This window comes from Eptesicus fuscus, chromosome 4 (assembly GCF_027574615.1).
Source record: "Eptesicus fuscus isolate TK198812 chromosome 4, DD_ASM_mEF_20220401, whole genome shotgun sequence".
In the NCBI taxonomy this organism is placed as follows: domain Eukaryota; kingdom Metazoa; phylum Chordata; class Mammalia; order Chiroptera; family Vespertilionidae; genus Eptesicus; species Eptesicus fuscus.
The window spans coordinates 9,733,881-9,756,382 of record NC_072476.1 but is presented as its reverse complement, the minus strand read 5'-3'; the positions used below and the strand labels follow the sequence as shown (position 1 = coordinate 9,756,382).

The following is a 22,502-nucleotide window of genomic DNA, read 5'->3' as shown; positions in this document are numbered from 1 at the left end:
CAATCAATTTTAGAATATTTTCATCGCCCCTCAAAAAGCCTGTAATAACTAGCAGTCACCATTTCTCCATCTTTACCTTATTCTTGCCGGGTTTTTTTTTTTGATATTTTGAAAATATTTCAAATAAAAGTTTATGAAATTACAATATCTGTGTTATTATGACCAATAAACTACTGAGGGAATGCTAGGATTTATTTATTTATTTATTTTTTGCTATTCGTTTGGTCACAGCCAAGGTACTGTGTTCAGAAGTCATTTGTAATAATTCTTTCCTTCTGATGATTATATTACTGTATTCTTTTAAAAATATATTTTATTGATTTTTTTTACAGAGAGGAAGGGAGAGGGATAGAGAGTTAGAAACGTCGATGAGAGAGAAACATCTATCAGCTGCCTCCTGCACACCCCCCACTGGGGATGTGCCCACAACCAGGGTACATGCCCTTGACCAGAATGGAACCTGGGACCTTTTAGTCTTCAGGCTGACGCTCTATCCACTGAGCCAAACCCGTTAGGGCTATATTACTGTATTCTTACAGAGGTTCTTTTAAGTTGGTTTTCAATTTTGGTGTTCTTATTTTTTGCTCTTTTTAATTATATTTTTGATGATGTAAAATATTTACATGATTCAAAGATTAAAACTGTAGGACTTTCCCCCTCCCAATCCTTCCTCTTCATTCCCACAGGTTCAATCATTTGTAATCTTTTCTATTTTATCTTCCATAGATTATTTTTTAAAATACATTTTTATTGATTTCAGAGAGGAAGGGAGAGGGAGAGAGAGATAGAAACATCAATGATGAGAGAGAGAATTGATCGGCTGCCTCCTGCATGCCCCACACTGAGGATCCAGCCCAAAACCCAGGCATGTGCCCTGACTGGGAATCGAACTGTGACCTCCTGGTTCATATGTCAACCTGCAACCTCGAGCCACACTGGCCGGGCATCTTTTCCTTTTTTATTCCTGTGAACTGTGATCAGACTGTATATCATGTCTGTATCCCCCATTAGATTGTCAGCTCCATGGGGCAGGGAGTTTTGCTGATTTTAGCTGCTGCATTCATAGCTTAGAACAATGATTTTCAACCTTTTTCACCTCATGGCACACGTAAACTAATTACTAAAATTCCGCAGCACACCAAAAAATATAGTTTTTGCTGATCTGACAAAAAGAAGGTATAATTTTGATTCATTTACACTGGATGGCTATTGTTGTGTTGGCCGTTGTAATTTTTAAATTTGACAATTTAAGGGAAAAGAGGTCAGTGCCCCTGACTATATAGGTATTGCATGTGTTAAAAACTGTTGTGGCACACGGGTTGAAAATTGCTGGTCTACAAAAATGCTTGGGTGTCTTAGATGCCAATTAATGTTTGTTTATGGAAGAAGCAATGGGCCATCGAATGAAAGGGTGGTGAATGAATGAGTGAATGAATGAGTGAATGAATGAATGAACACCTTCATTGCTCCTTTCTTCCTGGTTCTCAAGCGAGGAAATAGTAAAAATTCCAGAGGAAGAAGAAAGGGTAACACGGTGGGCCCGCGGGGGGGGGGGGGGGGGGGGGGGGTAGGGACATAGGGGCCAGGTGGGCTCTGGTACTGACCCAGAAGTAAATACTGAGGTGCCCTTTCTGCCACCCGCCCGAATCTCAAGTGCCCTTCATTCTTAGGGTGCTGACCTTTGCCCTCTGAGAGACCCTGGGGTCAGTGCAAAGGATTCCTGCAGCCCCCCAGGCGACCCTGAGGTCCACCCTTCCCCCTCTCCCGCCCTCCTCCCCTCAGGGGCCCCAGTGACCACAGAGGCGAGGAGTAGGTTCATTCCTTTATTGGCGGCTCGCCCAGCAGGAGGGGGAGGAGGGAGGCCCCATAGAGCAGCGGAGGGGTCGCAGCCTGTCCTCCGGGGCTGCGCTCAGCGGTATTTCTCGGTCAGGACGCTGGACACAACGGACAGGAACTTGTCCCAGGCGGCGTGGGCGTCGGCCGTGAAGTCCGCGGGGAAGTGCGAGGCCACCGTGACCAGCAGACAGTGGGACAGGAGCTGGGGCGGGAGGGCTGCTCAGCGCGGGGCTGGAGGGGGCTGGGGTTCTTCGGGTCGGGAACGGAGCCCCTCTCGCAGAGACCCTGCCCTCCTCGCACCCCAGCCTGGCCTCTGTCCTGACCCGCCGGGACCCCTGTCCCCACGCTCACCTTAAAGTTGACAGGGTCCACGCGCAGAATGTAGGCGTGCAGGTCGCTCAGCTTGGACAGGGCGCCGGCGATGTTGTCAATGCTCTTGACCGCGTCGCCCACTGCGGCCACCACCTTGGAGCCGTGGTTGCGCAGGTGCGCAGAGCCAGGGTGCAGGTCGAAGTGTGGGAAGTAGGTCTTGGTCTGGGGGTAGCTGGCGAAGAGCCTGCGGGGCGGGAGCAGAGCAGGACTTGGTGAGGCCAGTAGGACCCTTCATTGGGTGCAACACTTAAGCGGCGCCAGAAAATCCAGCAGTCAGGGTCAATCATATTTTATTTTTTTGTATTTTTTAGTTTTTTTTTGATATTTTAAAGCAATATTTTAAATAGAGACAGAATCAGTATTGGATCCTGTTGCCCCAGGCTCCAGTATAGCATGGCACTATCTCACCCTCACTGCCTCATCTCTGTCATTCTTCCGTTCCTTCATTCATTCAACAGATATTTGTGGAGACCTGTGTGCTGGGTCCCATTGAGAAACACAGTCCTCAGCTCCCTCCCCATCCACTTGCCTCTACTCAGACTCACTGATCCTCCCTCTCTTTCTCCTCCCCACTGTTCCCTCCCCTCTGTCCCCTGTCCTCCCTAACCCCACATTGTCACCTACCTGGCCCCATCCCGGCCTGTCTGGCACTCACCTCTCCAGGGTCTCGGTACCGATGATATCTGCCTGTGCAGAGATCTTGCCCCACATGGACATGATGATGGTCCTCTCGGCCCTGGTCAGAGACATGGCGGTGTCAGAGCTGGAGCTGGGCATGTTCAGGACTGGCCTTTGTGGTGCTCAGCCCGCAGGGTCCACTTATATACACAGAGTCCAGGTGGGGGCCAGGCTGTGGGGGCTTGGGGTGGGGCCTCTTATCAGATCCAGTGACGATGGGCAGTCAGAGCCTGGTGGGACAAGTGGGGTGAGGGGTTATCACCCCCGACATCCTTCCTGGGTCGTAGAGGGGGCGTTGGTCACAGCCTGACCAGAGTCCAGCAGAGATAGGAGCCCAGCCAGCCCAGGCAGCCATGCCTGCATTGGCAGCCCAGCTCTGCATTGTCCTTGTCCATTTCAGACTTAAAAAATGAGGGAGACCGGAGGAGCAGGGCCCCAAACTCACTGATCCTCCCTTCCTGGGGCTGGCACATGCCCTGTGCTGCCTGCATGGCTCCTGGGTAGGATCCTGGGGCTAGATCACCCTGGCCACATGCCAGCTCCCTCCCCCTTGACTCTGCGATTCTTGTGTTTCCTCTGAGAAAGCAATGACTTTATCCTCCTGGCACTGAGGAAAGATGTACTGACTGGGTGTGTCTCCTGAAAAGCTAGGTCAATAAAGGAGAATGATCCTAATATCATCTGCTATTTGGGACTGCACTATTTTTATTGACTTCAGAGAGGAAGGGAGACGGATAGAGAGGTAGAAACATCCATGATTGAGAGAGAATCATTGATTGGCTGCTTCATTCATGCCCCACACTGGGGATCGAACCTGCAACCTGGGCATGTGCTCTGACCAGGAATCAAATCATGACCTCCTTGTTCATAGGTCAGTGCTCAACTGTTGAGCCACATTGAGCCACGCTGGCTGGGCAGGATTGCAATATTGCTCACCATATCATCATTTTAACAGTGAGGCAAATATTCCTTTTAATGTTCACATACAATGAAATTGACTTTTTTAGTGTACTGCTCTGTGAATTTTGACATGTGTGTAAAGTTGTGTAACTACCACCAAAATCACTGGCTCCATCACTCAAAAAAACTCCCACCTGCCACCCCTTTGCAATCTCACTCTGCATATAAGTTCTTTGTCAGTTTGATGTGCCATATCTCCCCCAAGTCTGTAGTTTGCCTCCACTGTCTTAATGCTGGTTTTGTTGAATGGAAGTTTATAATTTTTAAAATTGATTTTAGGTAGAAGGAGAGGAAGGGAGAGAAACATCAATTTGCTGTCCCACTTATTTATGTATTCACTAGTTCAGTGGTCGGCAAACTGCGGCTCGTGAGCCACATGCGGCTTGCGAGCCTCGGTTTGCCGCTCTGTTGACTGATTTTGCCAACCACTGACCTAGACTCTCGATTCCAATAATTACAGGCTGTTGTTGTTCCTTGTGATTAAGCCCCTATTCCAGTGGTTGGCAAACTCATTAGTCAACAGAGCCGCAGTTTGCCGACCACTGCACTAGTTGATTCTTTTAAAAAAATATATATATTTTTTTATTGATTTCAGAGAGAAAGGGATAAGGAGAGAGAGAAAAAAATAGAAACATCAATGATGAGAGAGAATCATTGATTGGCTGCTTCCTGCACATCCCCTACTGGGGATCGAGCCCCAACCTGGACTTGTTCCCTGACAGGGAATTGAACCATGACCTCCTGGTTCATAGGTTGCCGATCAACTACTGAGCCATGCTGAGCAGGCAGGTTTTACCTCATTAAAAAAAAAAAAACTGTGCCAAATGCTGAGTTGTAGAGAACTGTCTATATTACCATTCTAAGAACTCTACTGTTTGACATTTGATTGGGTGACAGTCCACCTTGGACTGATTTTGTGTGATTGAGGTAAGGTCTGCTGCCTGGTTTTAACTGACATTTATCAAGTGCCTTCTAAGTCCTGGGCATGGCACCAAACACTCTTCATGTTGGGTATTTGACCCTTAACGCTCTCTGGGAGAGAAGTTTTATGTTATTACCATGACATGTTTTAAGATCAGGAAATGGAGGCTTGGGGAAGTTATGAAACATGTTCAAGTTTCAGTGGAGGAGGGAACCGCTCCTTGATGGGAGAGGAGACCTAGGTTTGCTGTGGGCCAGGCTGCTGGCCCTTTGGGGGTCGGGCAAGTCTGTTCTGTCTCTGGGCCTTGGTTTCCTGTGACACAAGGAGCCCAAGTCTGTGCTCCAGGACACTGAGACCTACTGGTCTCTGAACAGAATTCAAAGCCCCAGGCTTGTTCTGAACTTTTGTAGCTGGAGCTGAGCTCAGAGAGGCCCTCAGGGGAGACCCTCCCCTGAAAGCGACCCCTGGGTGACTCTGGGCAGGCTAATTAACATTGTGAGTCCCAGTTTCACTGTGTTAACCTCTCTGGTGGGGGTTTAGAACAGTCTCCACCTCATTGTTAGGAGGGGTAATGGCACTGTGAATTCAAGATGATTGTAGTTGCTATTGTTGGTGAGTGATCTCTCCTGGGCAGGAACATTGCATCAGAGAAGGTGGAGGTGGAAGTGGGTCCAAGATAGGGTCTTTGAGCCCCGCCCGGCCCTCTGACAGACGGAGGTAGCTCTATCAGGCCCGGGCTGAGTGGCAGGACTGATAAGGCCTGGCCCTGCCTAGGGGACCTAAGCTGGGAGGAAAGGTCAGGAGTTTAGGATTCCAAGAACAATTTACTTTCAAAAAAGTAGGTTACAAAAGAGTTACTTAAATTTAAAATGAGGATTTAGAGTTGTGGGGTGTTTGCAGGGAAGAGTTTGAGGACGTACCTGGTAGTGAGAGGAGGTTGGCCCTGGATACATGGTTGTCCAGGGGACAGTGTGAGGGCCTCAGGCTAAAACTGCACCTACAGGGGTGGGGGGAGAAAGAGGACCTAATATGTGGTGACAGGAGAAGATTTGACTTTGGGTGGTGGACACACAGTACAATATATAGATCTTGCAACATATAAACCTACACCTGAAGTTTATATGATCATGTTGACCAATTGTCACCCTAATCAATTTAATAAAAGTTAAAAAAAGAAAAAGACCACCCATACAGACCATTTGCTCCCAGCCCTTTTACTGGTGGGGAACCTGAGGCCGAAAGCATGGCCAGCCCACCTTAGAGTCCCTCTGGCTGCCAGCACCAGCCTGGACTGAACAGGGAGTGACAGGAGCTCTGATTTCTGTAACAGCCCAATCAAGTCAACAAATGTAGACACTGAGATGCTGCTGGTGAGGGTGGCGTGGGAGTCAGACCTCTGCTTGCTCAGTACAGCCCTGGACATTTCTGCACCTGAGCCCTGTGAGGGCAGCCTGGGAAGCAATGTATCCGAGCCCCTGTGTGCTGGCATCCTGGTGATCTTTCATCTCTCATGGATTCCAATGCGCGCTATGATGAAAAGATATTAACCATTTAGCCTGAAAAATAAACAGTGAATGCTATTGTGAAAGTAGCTAGCAGGAAGTGGTCCCAGAGGGGTAATTGGGGAATGGTGGATTCCTCCAATTCTGGGCCTTCTCCCAGCTCAGAGACAGCCTCTCCGAGTCCCTGGACACCAGCCCTGCTCCTCCAGGTTTGGGGGCCGTGGGACTGTTTGATGGGCTAGCAGCATGGTCCAGGGAAGTTGGAGGAAGGAGGCTGGAGCTAGAGGCCCGGTCCTTATGTCTAGGCATGTGCGGATTCCTGGTGCCCTTGTGGAGATACCTCCATTGCCACAGCTGGCCATCTCTCCAGACAGTGGGCTCTCCCTTTCCCATCGGGCCAGCTCTCCCAGCCTCACCTCTTCCTTCTGTGCCCTCATTTCCATTCCAGAAACACTTCTGGGAACTGTGTGAGAACTCAGAAAACTATTGATTATACATAATGTCAAAATAGACTGGGAAAAAGGCTTGCAGAGTCTGTAACATGAAGATAACACATCCAAACCATCAAAGAAGAATAAATAACCCATAGGGAAAAAAAGAAGGCATTTCGGAGATACTGGCAAATAATCAAGTGATACCGTTCTCCACCTCAGTAATAATTTAAAAAATGCAACAACACTTGGCCAGCGTGGCTCAGTGGTTGAGCATTGACCTATGAACCAGGAGGTCACAGTTCAATTTCCGGTCAGGGCACATGCCCAGGTTGCGGACTCGATCCCCATTGTGGGGCATGCAGGAGGCAGCCGATCAATGATTCTCTCTCATCATTGAAGTTTCTATCTCTCTCTTCCTTCTTCTCTGAAATCAACAAAACTATATTTAAAAAAAGAAATGCAACATAGAATAATACACCATTTTCCTTTTTGGGAATTTTGGGGAAAAATTAAGTCAATGCTATGCAGCCTTGTGTAGGGCAATGAGTTGGTTGGTAATGTCTGAGACATTTCAAATCCTGTACCCTTCACCCTGGGAGATTCAAGCCATAAATCTGCCTTGCAAAATACATGTTTGTGTCAGCTTCAATGCAAGAGGTTACTTCAGCAATCCCTTAGTCAAGTGATTACACCCTCATGCATTTGAAATGCTTGAGAAAGATTTGGAAACAGCCACAGTAGACAGTTAACTACAGTCACCTCCTGGGGAAGACTTGGATGGGGTGAATGGGGTGATTTTAAAAACAGCTGTATTGAGATATAATTTGCACCCATTTAAAGTGTGCAATTCAAATTTTTTGTTTTTGTATTTTTTGTCACATCTACTGCAAGGATGAAGACCATTCTCAGCAATCAGACTGTTGACATCCCAGAAAATGTGGACGTCACCCTGCAGGGACGCACAGTGATTGTGCAGGGCCTCACAGGCACCCTGTGGAGGGACTTCAGTCACGTGGTTATAGAGCTCAGTCTCCCCGGAAAGAAAAAGAAGCGGCTCCATGTTGACAAATGGTGGGGAAATGGAAGGGAACTGGCTACTGTTCACACTACCTGCAGTCACGTACAGAACATGATCAAGGTGTTACCCTGAGCTTCCGTTACAGAATGAGGTCTGTGTACTCACTTCTCCATCAGTGCTGTTATTCAGGACAATGATTCTTTTGTTGAAATCAGAAATTTCTTGGGTGAAAAATACAAGGTTTGGATGAGGTCAGGTGTTGCTCGTTTAGTATCTCAAATCCAGATAGATGAGTTAATTATTTTTTTTAAGATGAGTTAATTCTGGAAGGAAATGACATTGAACTTGTACCAAATTCAGCTGCTTTGATTCAGCAAGCAACAACAGTTAAAAACAAGGATATCAGAAAAATTTTAGATGGCATCTATGTTTCTGAAAAAGGAACAGTTCAGCAGGCTGATGAATGAGATCTAAGTTGTCCAGCTACAGGAACAGCAAGATGCCAGGTGATGTTTTTGTTAATACTCATTGAGAATATTTTTTCTATTGATTTTTAGTGAGAGTGGAAAGGAGGGAGGGAGAGGAAGAGGGAGAGAGAGAAACATCAAAGTGAGAGAGACACATCGATTGGTTGTTTCCCCCATGAGCCCTGACCGGGGATGGGGATCAAACCTGCAACCAACTTACGTGTCCTTGACTGGGAATACAACCTGTGACCATTTGGTGCATGGGCCAATGCTCTAACCACTGAGCACACCAGCCAGGGCTTACTTGTGATATTTTAAAATAAAATAAAAGCCATGTATTGATTTGGAGAGAAATAAAGTGTGCAATTGGTTTTGATTTACATTATCCTAATGAGAATGATGTTGAGTATATTTTCAGGTGCTTATTGGCATTTTGTCTATATTCTTTGGAGAAATATCAATTCAATTCCTTTTCATATTTTCAATTGGTTAGTTGTCTTTTTATTGTTTAGTTGTAAGAGTTTAAAAAAATTAATCTGGATACAATTCCCTCATCAGATACATGAATTATAAATATTTTTCCTATTCTGCTCTTTTTACTTTCTTGGTGGTGTCTTTTGAAGCACAAAAGTGTTTAATTTGATTAAGTCCAATTAAGCTTTTCTGTAGTTGCTTGTGCATTTGGTGTCAGATTTAAGTAGTCATTGCCCAGTCCAAGATCACTAATAGTTACCCATATGCTTTTCTGTAAGAAGTTTGTAGTGTTAGCTCTTACGTTTAGGTCTGTGGTCCATTGACATGATTTTTTAAAAACTTTTTTAGTTTAGTACTTTATATTTTTAAATTTAACCTTTCTGCCCAAAGCAAGTATTACTTTTATAATGAGAAATAAATCATTCGGGGACAGCGGCCTTGAACCAGAGAGCTGATCTGGCTTCAGTTTCCTATTCACACAGGTGGGCGGTTCCCTTCACCGCAGCAGGAAGGAGGTCGGTCCATGCGCATGCGTAGCTTCCCAGAGAGAGACCGCGCCTGCGCACACGGCCGCTCGCGCCTGCGCACACGTCCCCGGCCCGCGGGCTGGCACCCACTGCACTTTCGCCTGGCTCTGGGGTGGAAATCTCACGAGCCTCGCGGGACGCGCTACGTGGCGCTGGCTCCGTTGCTCTGGCTCTCCGCGCCGGGCTTCCGTGGCCTTGGTGGCGTCCTTGTCAGGTCCCCTTCCCCCGCCCCGGCGCGTCTTCCTCAGCCCCCCCACTTCCCGGGTTCCCGGCCTTCCTAGAGCTTCCCAACACCGCACGCCCGTCCAGTCCTCCTCAGGCCCGCCCAGCCCTCGGCAAGTCTTCCTAAGCCTCCCCCCTCCCCCAGCCCTCCACCCCCGCCCTCGGGGCCCCACGGTAGAATGGGGGACAACACCAGCCCCATCAGCGTGATTCTGGTGAGCTCGGGGAGCAGGGGCAATAAACTGCTGTTCAGGTACCCCTTCCAGAGAAGCCAGGAGCACCCGGCATCCCAGACAAGTAAGTGAGCGCTGGGAGCGGGCCTGGCGCTCCGGGCACGCGCCTGGCTGCTGGACCAGAGCAACCAGCTGCAGGGCCCCTTCCCTCACCGCCTCGCACGTTAAAATTCGAGTCCTTTACTTTTTTCTTTTCCTGATGATACAGTCACTGCCTACTCTTTATAGAGTACTGTTTGGAAAATGTAGACAAATAAAAAGAAACAGGAGAAAAAAATAATTCAATAGCCAAAAGCTTCTATTGCTAACACTTCATCCATGTCTGCAGCCTTTTCAAAAAATATGTGAGCACTACATGTGTTAACCTAAAAACAAAAGGCCAGAATGAGAGGCAACAAGCATTTCCTTGAGGTCAATAAGAATAGCTATTTGGGATGCTCCAAATTGTGTTCTGATTGAGAGACAAAGGCATTGGATAGCTATGAAAAAAGGAAGGGAAACATACCAATAGAAGGAGGGCATTTATTTCTATTTATTTCTATTGGTCAGATAACATAGTAAAGTCAATTCTGAGCAGTTTTTAATTTTCAGTCTGCTAGTCATAAGTCAGGTGTAGTATTTGCATATATATATTTTGTTAATCCCCACCCGAGGATATTTTTCCATTGATTTTTAGAGGGAGGGAGAGAGGGAGAGACAGAGAGAAACATCGATGTGAGAGAGACACATCAATCGGTTGCCTCCTGCATGCACCCCTGACCAGGGCCCCGGGGACTTGCAGCCAAGGTGCGTGCTCTTGATTGGAATCAAACCTGGGACCCTGACCTCTATCCACTGAGCCAAACAGGCGAGGGCTGCTTTCTTGTATCTTTATAGTCAGTTCTTTGGGGCACAGGTTGCTTAAGCTCAGTCCAAAGGTTATTTTGCCCAGTTTTAACATTTCAAAGATTTGAGGGATAAGACATTACAGGCAGTTTTGGGATGGCAGCTCCAGCTCCATTTTAAAGTAGTTGCATTTATTGTTTATGTATGTATGTGTGTGTATATATATATATATATTCAGTTTGGAAATAATAAGAAATTACAGATCCACCTGAAGTTTTCTTTGACTACCTACCCCCAGGTCTGCTCCCCTGTTGCAGGGATAACTGCTTACCATTTTAGTCATTGTCCTTCCTGTACATAGACACCAACTGTGTATCCATAGGAAAATAGTGTACTATATGGGGATTTTTTTTCCCCTTCACATAAGTGTATTGATCTGCAGTGGCTCTTCCATTGAACAGCCTTGGAGTACTTTATGACTTAGTAAACAGAGATCACCCCTGATCTTAGTTGTAGCATGCAGCTGCTGTGGATGGACATTTAGGTTACTTGTAGCTGTTCTTTATCATGAATGCTCAGTTTGTAATTTATATTCTATTTTAAAATTTGTTAATATGGTACAAGGTTTTAAAGGTACAAAGGGATTTAGGTTATGAAAAGAATGTTTTTTACCCACCATTGATTGACACCCCACCAAGACACCCATTTCCCCTTGTAGGGGCAGCAGCTGTTACCATTTTCCTGTGCATATTTCCAGAATCTCCTGTGTAAATACAGGCATATGCATATATTATTTTACTTTTTTCTAGGCACAAGTGAAAGGACACACTGCACACTGTTCTGTGTGTGTTGTTTTCATTTTCCATCTTGATATAGTTTCAGAATTATTAGAATCATGGGATGAGCATACTGTGATTTATTTATCCAGTCCTCTGTTGATGGGCATTTAAGTTGTTTCCAATCTTTTGCTACTATAACCAGTGTGAATGTCCTTTCTGTACATATTACCATTTTGCTGAATGTACTAGTAGGATTAATTCCAGAAGTAGGCTGGTTAAATCTAAGGGATAATGAGCATATTTATTTTTTTCCTTTTCTTTTTTTATTTGTCAATTACAGTTGCTATTCAATATTATTTTTTATTAGTTTCAGGTATACAGCATAATGGTTAGTCATTTATATAATTTATTAACTGAGCACCCTGATAAGTCTAATATTCACCTAGCACCATGCATACTAATTACAGTATTATTATTATTAAATTTTTTATTGATTTCAGAGAGGAAGAGACAGGGAGAGAGAAATAGAAACATCAGTGATGGGAGAGAATCATTGATTGGCTGCCTCTTGCACATCCCTACTGGGGACTGAGCCCGCAACCCAGGCGTGTGCCCTAACCAGGAAACTAACCGTGACCTCCTGGTTCATAGGTCAACGCTCAACCCTGAGCCATGTAGGGCAGGCTGAATTTTTTTGTTTTGTTAATCCTCACCAGAGGATATTTTTCCCATTGCTTTTCAGAGAGAGTGGAAGGGAAGTGGGGGGTGAGGGATGGTAAGGGGGGAACGAGAGAGAGGGTGAGAGAGAGAGAGACATTGACTGGTTTCCTCCCGCAGGTGGTGGGGAGTGAACCCACAATCCAGGTACATGCCCTTGACTGGGAATAGAACCTGCGACCTGCGACCCTTTGGTGCGAGGGTCAACACTCTAACCACTGAGCAACACCAGCTAGGGCAGTATATGGACTTTAAAAAAAACTTTTTTTTCTTTAGCTAAGACAGAAGAGTTGATATATTATACACGTTACATTCAGCCACACCTGAGGACAGAACCAGTCCAGAATGTCACAGGTCTAGGGCAAAGATCCAAAAGGGACTGTTTTGTAAGAGCAGGGTGGGTCTCTCAAAAGGCGGCCACGGCGTTCAGACGGCATGTATGTATGTTCTAGATCCCACTGAGAAGTGCTAGACAGCAGGCATGCAGCCCCACAGCTTGTACCGGTGCCTGGCCTCTGGCTGCCCTTATCTCTGCTCCTGCGGCTTTCACGGGTGCACAGGCTTGCGGTGTACTTGGACCTCTGCCTCGTCTTCTTTTGCGCTTCAGCCTGCGCATTCCCTCTTCCTCCACATGCTGTCATGGCACAGAGCTTTCTAGGAAGATGGCGCTAAGGCCGAGAGCTAAAAATTCTTTTGCCTGTGCTTTTTCCAGGCTAGTTGACATATAGTGAGAGGATATATGTGTATCTGTGTGTAATATATTTATACTTATCTTTTTTCTGTCTTAATAGTAGCTAAAGCATTTCCTAAGTTATCATAACTTCTTGGAAACCATATTTTCTGAAAAAAATTTTTTTATGGTAAAAAATATATATATAAAATTTGCCATTTTAACCATTTTTAAAAAATATATTTTATTGATTTTTTACAGAGAGGAAGGGAGAGAGATAGAGAGTTAGAAACATCGATGAGAGAGAATCATCGATCAGCTGCCTCCTGCACGCCCCCCGCTGGGGATGTGCCCGCAGCCAACGTACGTGCCCTTGACCGGAATTGAACCTGGGACCCTTCAGTCCGCAGGCTGACGCTCTATCCACTGAGCCAAACCGGCTTCGGCCATTTTAACCATTTTTAAGTATACAGTTCAGTGGCATTAATCACATTCACCATAATTAATTCACCATATTGTATAACCAGTACCACCACTATCTCAAAACATTTTCCGTACCCCAGACTGAAACTTGTAACCAAACAATGACTCCCCATTTCCCCTGCCCTCAGCCTCTGGTAACCGCTAATCTACTTTCTGTCGCTATGAATTTACCTATTGTAGATATTTTATGTAAGTGCAATATTTGTCCTTTTGCATCTGGTTTCTTTTTCTTAGCATAATGTTTTAAAGTTCATCCACGTTGTAACATGTGCCAGAGCTTCATTCCTTTTTATGGCTGATTAGTATTCTATTGTGAGTATGTACCACATTTTATTTTTTTGATTTCAGAGAGAGGAAGGGAGAGGGAGAAAGATAGAGACATCAATGATGAGAGAAAATCATTGATTGGCTGCTTCCTGCATACTCCACACTGGGGACTGAGCCTGCAACCGAGCATGTGCCCTGACTGGGAATCCAACGGTGACCTCCTGGTTCATAGGTCAACGCTCAACCCCTGAGCCATGCCGGCCGGGCTATGTACCACATTTTAGAAACCATCACTTTTACTGGCTCCACAATCCTCCTGTCTGTGGATGGGTCCTGGTTTCCTAGCCACTGTCTCCTTTTTGCCCTCACTCAGATAAGCCTCGTAGCAGATATGCTGTCAACAACACTGGAGATCATGCCGAGGACCAGGACGGTGACTCCAGGTAAGGGCTTTGAAGTCACTGTATGGTGGAGCTAGTCCTGCCCCGACGCCTGTGCAAAGCCCCACCTGCTGTTGACCTATGTTTCCCCTGAGAAACCGGGTGTTCTTTTTCCCGTTTGGTGGGTGTTTTGGGTAGCATGGAGCAGGGAACTGATTTGCCAATCTCTGGCTTGCTGCATAATTTGGTCACATGTTCCAGCTGTAATGCAGGTTGGAGATGAGATGAGGCCATGTTTCTGTAAGTCATTTATCTCCTGTGAGGGGAACGTGGAGGAAAGCACACCCCGTGCTGTCCTCAGACCTTGTTCCTCAGGCACAGCCCAGAGGTCAAATGTAGGTGCTTGGGTGCAGTGCAGAGTGTCCAGATGGTGATATGGGCAGAGGGTTGGGGCTGATTTGACCCTTGGTCTTTTAGGGCACAGGTGAAAGCGGGTCTTGTTCCTTCTTGTATGTGCCCCCTTGTTCTCTGTGGGAAGGACTATCATGCAACAGGAGAAATGACCGCTTCTGCCTTCTTATGTTCATTTTAAAGCTTAGTAAGTGGTAACACAGACCCAGATGAGGCAGGGGAGATTGTTAGTTGCCTGTTCTGTCTGGTTCCCCTAAACATAGCTGGGGTCTTTGTGAGCTAAAGGATGTAGCCTCCACGGTCCCATGGGAAAGCTGAGGTCCCCACACTGGGCCTTATGCATGCAAACTGTTTGTACAGTTTCCTCAGTTCTCTGACAAGGCACCACAGCTACCACAGTGTTGTACAGTTCCAGGAATACGGTTTTCATTTTGTGTGTGTGAGGATGGCAGGGGCCTCCGGCGTGACCAGCGACTGTCTCTGAAGGGAGCAGGCTTTGGAAAAGGGAACAGCAGGCGGGCAAGGGGAGGTGGGGGGTTGTTGGACATTCAGTGGGTCCTTCTGGTTGACATAGAGGCCAGTGCTTGTCTTGTCCTTTAAAGGTGGCAACTTGGGACAGACACTTGTTAGAGGCACCCAGAAAGCTTTTTGCCCCTGCACACGGGGTGGGTGGCTCTGTCTTCTCCTGGGCCACAGACTAGTTTGGAGCAGGGCTGGCCAGCTGCCTGATGTTCTTCCTCTAAGCTCCATAGGTGTGAGGCTCTGCTCAGGACAGGAAGACTCAGAGCTCTTGGAATGGTCTGTGTAGAGGTATTTTTTAGGAGGGCCAGGAGCACATAATTCCTGCAGTTAATTTTCAGAGCTTATAAGAAAATCACTATGAGGTAATGCCATTTGGTAATGTTAGCACATTATAGCATCTGGTGATCCTCCTCCCTCCATCCCCCATATTTTCAGAGATACAGGTTAATGCCCTTAGGGGCCCAGCTTTATTTTGTCACATAGGCCTGCCCAGTCGCTGCTCTGCCCCTGGCAGCTGGGAGAACCTGTCATACCTCAGACGTCTTCCTGAAACACTGCAGTGAAGGTCATCAGACCATTCTCGGTTTCCTGGATTATCATTCTCAAAGGTGCTTTTCTTCTGGAACCAGCAAGATGTTCCTGCTTGTCAGTTTGCCAGATTGAAACAATGTGAACAGGCCACTTGGGTGACTTGTGAATGTGGTGGCGGCCTGCCTTAGAGAAGTGAAGGTGCAGAGCTGTGCTGCCCAGGGTTGAAGTCACTGGCCAGTATGGCCATTTAAATGGAAACTAACTGAAATGAAATAAAATTGAAAATTTATTTCCTTAGTTTCACTTGCCACATTTTAGATGTTCAGTGGCCGCATGTGACTAGTGGATACTATATATATATATATTTTTTTTAATATATATTTTATTGATTTTTTTACAGAGAGGAAGGGAGAGGGATAGAGAGTCAGAAACATCGATGAGAGAGAAACATCGATCAGCTGCCTCCTGCACACTCCCCACTGGGGATGTGCCTGCAACCAAGGTACATGCCCTTGACCGGAATCGAACCTGGGACCCTTCAGTCCCAAGGCCGACGCTCTATCCACTGAGCCAAACCTGCCAGGGCAGCGGATACTATATTGAATGGCGTAGATTTAGAATATTTCTGTCCCAGAAGAAAGTTCTGTTGGACAACAATGGTTTAGAGAGTAGGCTGGTTTTATAATGCGGATCATCAAGATGATGTGTTTCAGGGTATAAGAATTAGTTTAAAAAACCTGACTAGAATTTAGAAGGGAGAGAAGAAAATAGATATTGTCTGTTGTCTCTAAGTCTTGAAATTCAAGTTTAGAAAAGTTGTAGTGTCCCTGATTGTAGGGTATTAGGAGCCAGGGAGCTCCTGCTTAATTCATCTCTGGTTTAATCACCCCACACTGGCAGGGACGAAGCCATCAGGAGAGGAAGCATGGCGTCCATTGGAAAGGCTGTTGTGGGCCCAATCCCTCCTGACATGAATGGCTATTTCTGGCTTCCTCTCCATATTCCCAGCATTGTTCTGGTTACTGCCTCAGAGAAGGAGATGCTGGTGGTTTGGAAGAGTTGCCGTCATTTTAAAACACTCTGAATCATTTCACTTTACATATCATCCCAGAGCTTTGACAGGTTTCTGTCTCTACCCTTTATCTCTCCATTGGCATTGTGTGGCATGGAATCAGGGGGCACTGCTGCCCTTCTCAGACTTGGCTACCTTTTTTTTTTTTCTAAATATATTCTATTGATTTCCCACAGAGAGGAAGGGAGAGGGATAGAGAGCCAGAAACATCGCTGAGAGAGAAACATCGATCAGCCACCTCCTGCACATTCCCCACTGGGGATGTGCCCACAACCAAGGTACATGCCCTTGACCAGAACCGAACCCGGGACCCTTCAGTCCGCAGGCCGCTGCTCTATCCACTGAGCCAAACCGAATAGGGCTTGGCTACCTTTCTTGAAGCAGTGGGTCCGGCTTTTAGGCACAGTCATGCCCTGTGCTGGAGGGGGACCTCCGCCAGGTGAGCTGTAGTGCTCACTGACATACAACATGCAAGTCCTCCATACCAGGCACACACGGGCTCCACCAGAGCCTCTTTTCAGCTTCGCTTGGGTGGCGCATGTATTGAGAAAGATGCCCCTACTTGCTGGATTTTAGGTCAGTACTCAGAAATGTAGATAAGTAGTGTTGTCCCCAAGCTTGGGTACCTCCCTTCCCTTTTCTGGCCCAGCTGAGTCTACACTGGTATCCACATTGGCATGTCCCTGCAGGGCAGCATGCTGGGCTAAGTGCAGGTTCAGGGTTCCGGGTCTGATTCTCACTCTGTGTCCTAAAGTATGTGATCTGGGCATGTCCCTTAGACAGTGAGCCTCTTCTTAAGATGCCTCTCCCTCCCAGTAGATGTCATGCGAACACCTGCATCTAGGTGCGAGCACTTGCTGATGGCTCTGCCTCCCTCAGAGGGGCAGACACAGGTCCTAAAACATGCTTGTGGAGTTTAACATTTTACATGTCACCCCCCTCCCCAGTAAGGAAATGGAACACTGCTGACACTTGGAATCCCCATGTGCTTCTTCCCTTTTGAAAGTTAAGGGATATATGATATATATATATATATATATATTTATTTATTTATTTATTTGAATCCTCACCAGAGGATATTTTTCCATTGATCTCTAGAGAGAGAATGGAAGAGAGGGAGGAGGGAGGGAGGGAGAGAGAGAGAGAGAGAGAGCGAGAGAGAGGGAGAGAGAGGAAGGAGAGGGGGAGAGAGAGATATCAACCAGCTGCCTCCCGCATGCACCCCAACTGGGTCTGGGGATCAAACCTGCAACGGAGTTACTAGTATGTGTCCTTGACTGGGAATTGAGCCCACGACCCTTTGGTCTGCAGGCCGACACTCTCTAACCACGGAGCAACACAGCCAGGACAGAAAGTTAAGGGATTTTGTGACCTGTCTAGGTGTAGGAGATAAAGTTCTAGGGGTTGTGCTTGAGCTTCTTCGGATTCTGACTTTCTGGATGATCTTGAGAAAGTCCACACAACATCTTACCCCTTTACTACTGTACAAACGAATGAGCTCAAGTTTGGGAGCTGCTGAAAAAAGTGTTCTTCATTGTGTGTTTCTCTTGCATGGGTCTTTGGTCATGTGTGCTTCTCGGTGAGAGCTGTGGGGAGCAGCAGTCCCAGCAGGGCAGCCTGGTGGGCATGGCATGGCGTCATGGCAGGCTCTCACCCCTCCGATGCTGTCTGCACTGTGGGGCTCAGGCCTACTTTTTGTTTCCAGCAAACTCGGAAAGCAGCATGACATAGACCTGTGTAGAGGAACTTCAACTCTTTTAAATGTATTTTCTAAAAAAAGCTCAGGTCGGATAGTTCAGAGGTCTTAGACATTTTCTAACGTAAGTATATACGGATCTGCCATGACTGCCTTGCTGAAGGGGCCACACGGGCAGAGACTCAGTGAGATGAGCTATGCAGGTGGTCATAGCATCTCAAGAATTGGGGCTGAGGTAGTCAATGCATTTTACATAAGGCTTTTACCTATGGGGATCTTATTTGATTTGTTGAGGCGGTTTGTCAGATTCAATGAGTGTGCATAGGCATCTAGCCAATGTGTGTGGTGCTAGGCTCTGACCCAGGTCTTCCGGCCTTGCTCTTGTTCTGGAAACTGACCCTCATTCTGGCCCAGTCTGTTTACATGAGAGAATTTGAACTTTAGGTGAGAAAACTGTGTGGTAAGTCTTCAGCTTGGGGAGTTGTCTGCATCCTTTCTTGTCTGGTAAGTTTCATAGCCTTGACCTCAACAGTTAATGCTTAATGGTAGTACTTCTGCTAGACTTGAATGCTGTTTTAATAAAAACAACTATAACTTTTCATGATTTTAAACATCAATGTGTTTTTGTTTGGTCTTGATGGTCCTGTTCCCATTTCAGCGAGCCATGTCCTCCAACCGATGAGCAATTGGTTGCAGGGTAAGACCAAGACTTCTCCACCGTCTTTCTGTCTTGATTTCTGCTACCTTCTCTTCTTGTAATTGTGCTTAACTCCTGATTTCCCTCAATGTTGAAGAATGACTAATGAGGCACACAGGCTCTCGCTCGGATCCCACGGCCCCTGCCCTTTCTCCACTCGGAGTTATCTGTTTCACATTACCCAAGGAGCCTACGCAAGGTTGGCTGGCACCAGCGAGGCTTCTGGGACCAGGCTTGCACTCAGACCTCCTCCTCCAGGCAGGCACCAGTAGCCCTGTGAGGCTAGTAGGTGAGCAGAAGCAGGGTTTCTTGTCTCCCTAACTTACTGCCCCCCCCCCCGCCCCCAAGAGAGATCCTTAATTATTCTCTTTGCCTTCATTTCTCAGAGGGGTTTAGGGGGGCCTCTTTCCCAAGGGCTGGGTGTTAGATGTAATGCTTGAGGTTAGATGCTATTGTGTGTGACCTTTAGAAGCAAAATGCACCCATGGAGCTCATCTGGCACTTCTTCAGGAGGGCATGAATAAGGTGTGACCCTCCTGTCCCCCTGACACGATATCCCCTCTGGGCATTGGAGCATCTTTGAGCCCCCATAACCGGAGGGTGCAGAGTCAAGCTCCCTTCCATGCTGCCCCTCCCCCCTTTTTTGACCAAACCAGAGATCAGATCAAGCCCTGCTCCTGAATGTCTCAGAAGGAGTGGAAGGTCTTGGCCTGGTTTCTAGCTGGGCTGGTTCATCTTCCTAAATTTTTTTTTTTTAATTTTTAAGTTATTCCAGGAATGTTAGTTTTGTAACAGCTATTTTATTGTGTGCACTATAACTTACTAGGCCTTTTACCATCAAAATAAGGGAAAAAGATTTTTGTAAATTTTGGAAACAACAAACAAATATTGTCATTTGTTTTTGTTTCAATTTGCTATTTATAACAACTTTTCACCTACTCCCCAAATCTCATGCTATAACTATGCCTTTGTGTATATTATATCAGCACACACACTATATAAAGTATAAAGCCACTCAAGTATTTTTTCTCATCATAAGTGTTAACATTGCAGTGGTGAGTGGATTTCTCTGTGGGCCAGACTCATTTAGACAAACACCATCCCCCTGGCCGCCCCAGAGGGCCTTCCCTGAATGGCCGTGTCGGGCAGGGTGGCTTTTAACTTCAGCAGCACTTGGCTTTCTGGTTGGCTCCTTCTGCAGATGCTGGCCTCTCTGGTCTTGGGAGGAAGCACTTTTTATTTGGCTCTTGGAAGGATGCTTTTGGGTTTTGATATTTATAGGTATTCAGTAGACCACTGCTTGCCTCTGAATCTCAGGACCCAGCCCATAGCCAAGCTAACTTAGGTTCCGGACCTAGTGGCTGAGGGCCAGGCAGAGGCTCATGTGTGGGTCTTGATGACAGAGCAGAGGTTTTCAATGGAGGTATTTGGATATCACAGGAAAAAGTGAACTTTCTGGAATAGTGGGAGGTTGTTTTCTATACCTTATCTTTGTCCCTCGGTGGCAGACTGGAGGAGCTATTTGTTTAGATAGGATGTGAAATGTTGGCACTGGATCAGTCATTAGGGCAGAAGTGTTTGTTTATCACCCTGAGCCCTCTCTCACCATCAGACGGGAGTTATAGGGCAGAGTGAGCCATTTAGAATTCTTAAAGAAAGCATATAATGCCTCTGGTCAAAGACCATGGAATATTCCATCTCTGGTTTAATCACTCCGGAGAGCAGTATCCCCGGAAAGAGACCCATAATAGGCAGCTAAGGACTTAGGCTGTAGGTCCCACATTTCCCAGACTCTGTGACAACCTTGGTGTCAAAAGGGCTGAGTGCAGTCCTGACAGTGCAAGAGGCAAACCCTCTGCATCTTGTTTGTCTGTGGGCCACAGAGCAACCTAGGACACCTGGAGGACCGTGGCAGTCCTGGGGAGGGCTGGAAACCAGTGTGACCCCCCTCCCCAAGGCCTTAGCAGGAGAGACTTGGAAAGAGTTCCCTAGCTGCTTGTCTGGCAGTTTGAGTGCTGGTTGAACAGCAAGGTTCTTGCTGCAGGCTGGCTCCAAGTACTTAAAATTTTTTAAAAATTGATTTTAGAGAGAGAGAGAGAGAGAGAGAGAGAGAGGGAGAGAGAGAGAGAGATTGATTTATTGTCCACTTATTTATGCATTCATTGGTTGCTTCTTGTATAGCCCTGACGGGGGATGGAACCAGCAACCCTGGTGTATTAGGAGGATGCTCTAACCAACTGACCTACCTGGCCAGGGCTCAGGTCACTCTTACATTAGATGGTGAGCCCTGCCATGTGTAAGGAGCCCAGAGCAATGACCCCCTTCCTAGATCCTTTCATCCCAGAGTCATTTCTTATTTCAGAGTTCAGCTGAAGCAGCAGTTTGTAGCAGACCATCTTTTTTCTTCAGAAAATGGAGAGGTATGGTAGTGGTCGCTCCCCTCCCCCCAATGAGGTCGTCCAAGAGAAAAGTATCTAGTATGGTGCCTGATTCACTGCAGCTCCTTAGCATAGGTCCAGGATGCACGCTGGAGTGTCTACCTTTGATGGCCTCCAGGGCTCTAGGGGTCTGTGCCCAGGGGCAGAGCATGGCCCTGGGGGAGCTGGAGCCACTTGCCCCAACACAGTGCCCTCTCCCAACGTGGATGCTAGAAATGCTTTCTGCGGTGGAGAAATGAGCACAGGGCTTGTCTCTCTTCTGGCTCCAGCTCAGACACGGTGCATCAGTGTTTCTAAAGTGCAGGCCCCCCTCAAGCCTGGGCTCTGAGATAAGAGTCTGCACAGCATCCCCCAGCACTCTCCTTCCCGTGGTGACTCTCCCTTATCTGGATCCCTGTGGGCAGGAAGGAACTGGGTTGCCAGTAAGAAAACATAAGTGTACTGATGCACCTGGCAAAGGGGTGAACTCATATCCAAATCTGCTCTCACCCACGCCACAGCCATTCCTACTCTGTGGTATCCAGTCCTGTGCATCCTATGTCCATATCATATCCGTGGGTCTGGGTATCTTGCTCATCTTTTACAGTTTCTTCCCTAACAAAAGCTGGAAGGTGTAGGTGTTCAGGAGAAGGGAAGGGTCGGGCAGCCATGCTGAGAAAGGTAATTAGCAGTTAGTGCTGTACTCTTGCCTTTTACACAGCACTGAGGGGTGGGGGTTCCTGGGAGTTGAGAGGTGCAGCCTGGTAAATCTGGACCTGATGGTAGAGCCCCCCACCCCCACCCGTGAGCCTTAATGAGCAGCTCCTCAGGGCAGCGCCAGCTTCAGCTATTATTCCTCCCTTTACCTTTAAAAGCAAACTGCAACCTGTTTCTCTCCTGAATTTCATAGAGCATGCCAAGAAATTGACAGCATGTGCCTTCAGTCTATGCTTCTCATGCCTTTTACCTTGTAATTTTGGTGATTTTATGTCCCAAATCTTGGGGATTGCTTCAGAAGGCAACTGATAGAAGCTTCCAGGTCATCAGTGGGGGTCAAGCCACTTTGCTCACAAAGCTGCCATATACTGAGATCCTTATCCCCTGAGGGCAGCTGGTGTGGGGCTGTGACACTTTATTCATTTATTTCCACTCTACCTCTTTTTAATTTTAAGGTTTTCAGATGTCATTCTGGCAACAATTTTGGCAACCAAGTCTGAAATGTGTGGCCAAAAATTCGAACTGAAGATCGATAACGTGCGTTTTGTCGGACACCCGACACTCCTACAGCATGCGCTGGGGCAGGTAAGGGCCTCCCCGAGAATATAAGGCTCTCCCTGGGCAGGCATGGCCCATCCTGGTCTGGGCCTCAGGGAACTGTGGCTGCCACTGG

General features: G+C 47.0%; 2 protein-coding genes and 1 pseudogene across 5 annotated transcripts in view; 2 read left to right on the top strand and 1 right to left on the bottom strand.

The window, feature by feature from the left end:
- Positions 1 to 1,909: 1,909 nt before the first annotated feature.
- On the bottom strand, positions 1,910 to 2,958 carry HBZ (hemoglobin subunit zeta). The gene is made up of 3 exons (XM_008157676.3): positions 2,864 to 2,958; positions 2,188 to 2,392; positions 1,910 to 2,038 (listed from the first exon to the last, which is right to left on the bottom strand). Exons 1-3 carry the CDS (start codon positions 2,956 to 2,958, stop codon positions 1,910 to 1,912), a joined length of 429 nt encoding a protein of 142 aa, XP_008155898.2.
- A 4,637-nt stretch (positions 2,959 to 7,595) lies between these two features.
- LOC103300784 (60S ribosomal protein L9-like) lies at positions 7,596 to 8,544 on the top strand (annotated as a pseudogene).
- A 751-nt stretch (positions 8,545 to 9,295) lies between these two features.
- NPRL3 (NPR3 like, GATOR1 complex subunit) overlaps positions 9,296 to 22,502 on the top strand; it is a 38,707-nt gene continuing 25,500 nt past the window's right edge. For 2 of the 4 annotated variants that reach the window (XM_054714553.1, XM_008157678.3), the window contains exons 1-3: positions 9,296 to 9,709; positions 13,760 to 13,829; positions 22,285 to 22,414. In XM_054714553.1, the coding sequence (XP_054570528.1) occupies positions 9,592 to 9,709; positions 13,760 to 13,829; positions 22,285 to 22,414 (318 nt within the window). In that variant the 5' untranslated portion in view covers positions 9,296 to 9,591. Of the gene's footprint in view, positions 9,710 to 13,759; positions 13,830 to 18,656; positions 18,696 to 22,284; positions 22,415 to 22,502 lie in introns of all 4 variants that reach the window. The other 2 variants (XM_008157677.3, XM_054714554.1) reach the window with 2 other exon arrangements.

What these genes read in the sequence shown, in the direction of transcription:
- HBZ (XM_008157676.3), bottom strand. Translation starts at nt 2,958, where the DNA reads ATGTCTCTGACCAGGGCCGAGAGGACCATCATCATGTCCATGTGGGGC. An exon ending in GGTACCGAGACCCTGGAGAG is followed by an intron (nt 2,393 to 2,863) that starts GTGAGTGCCAGA and finishes CCCGCCCCGCAG; the next exon opens with GCTCTTCGCCAGCTACCCCC. An exon ending in TGGACCCTGTCAACTTTAAG is followed by an intron (nt 2,039 to 2,187) that starts GTGAGCGTGGGG and finishes CTCCCGCCCCAG; the next exon opens with CTCCTGTCCCACTGTCTGCT.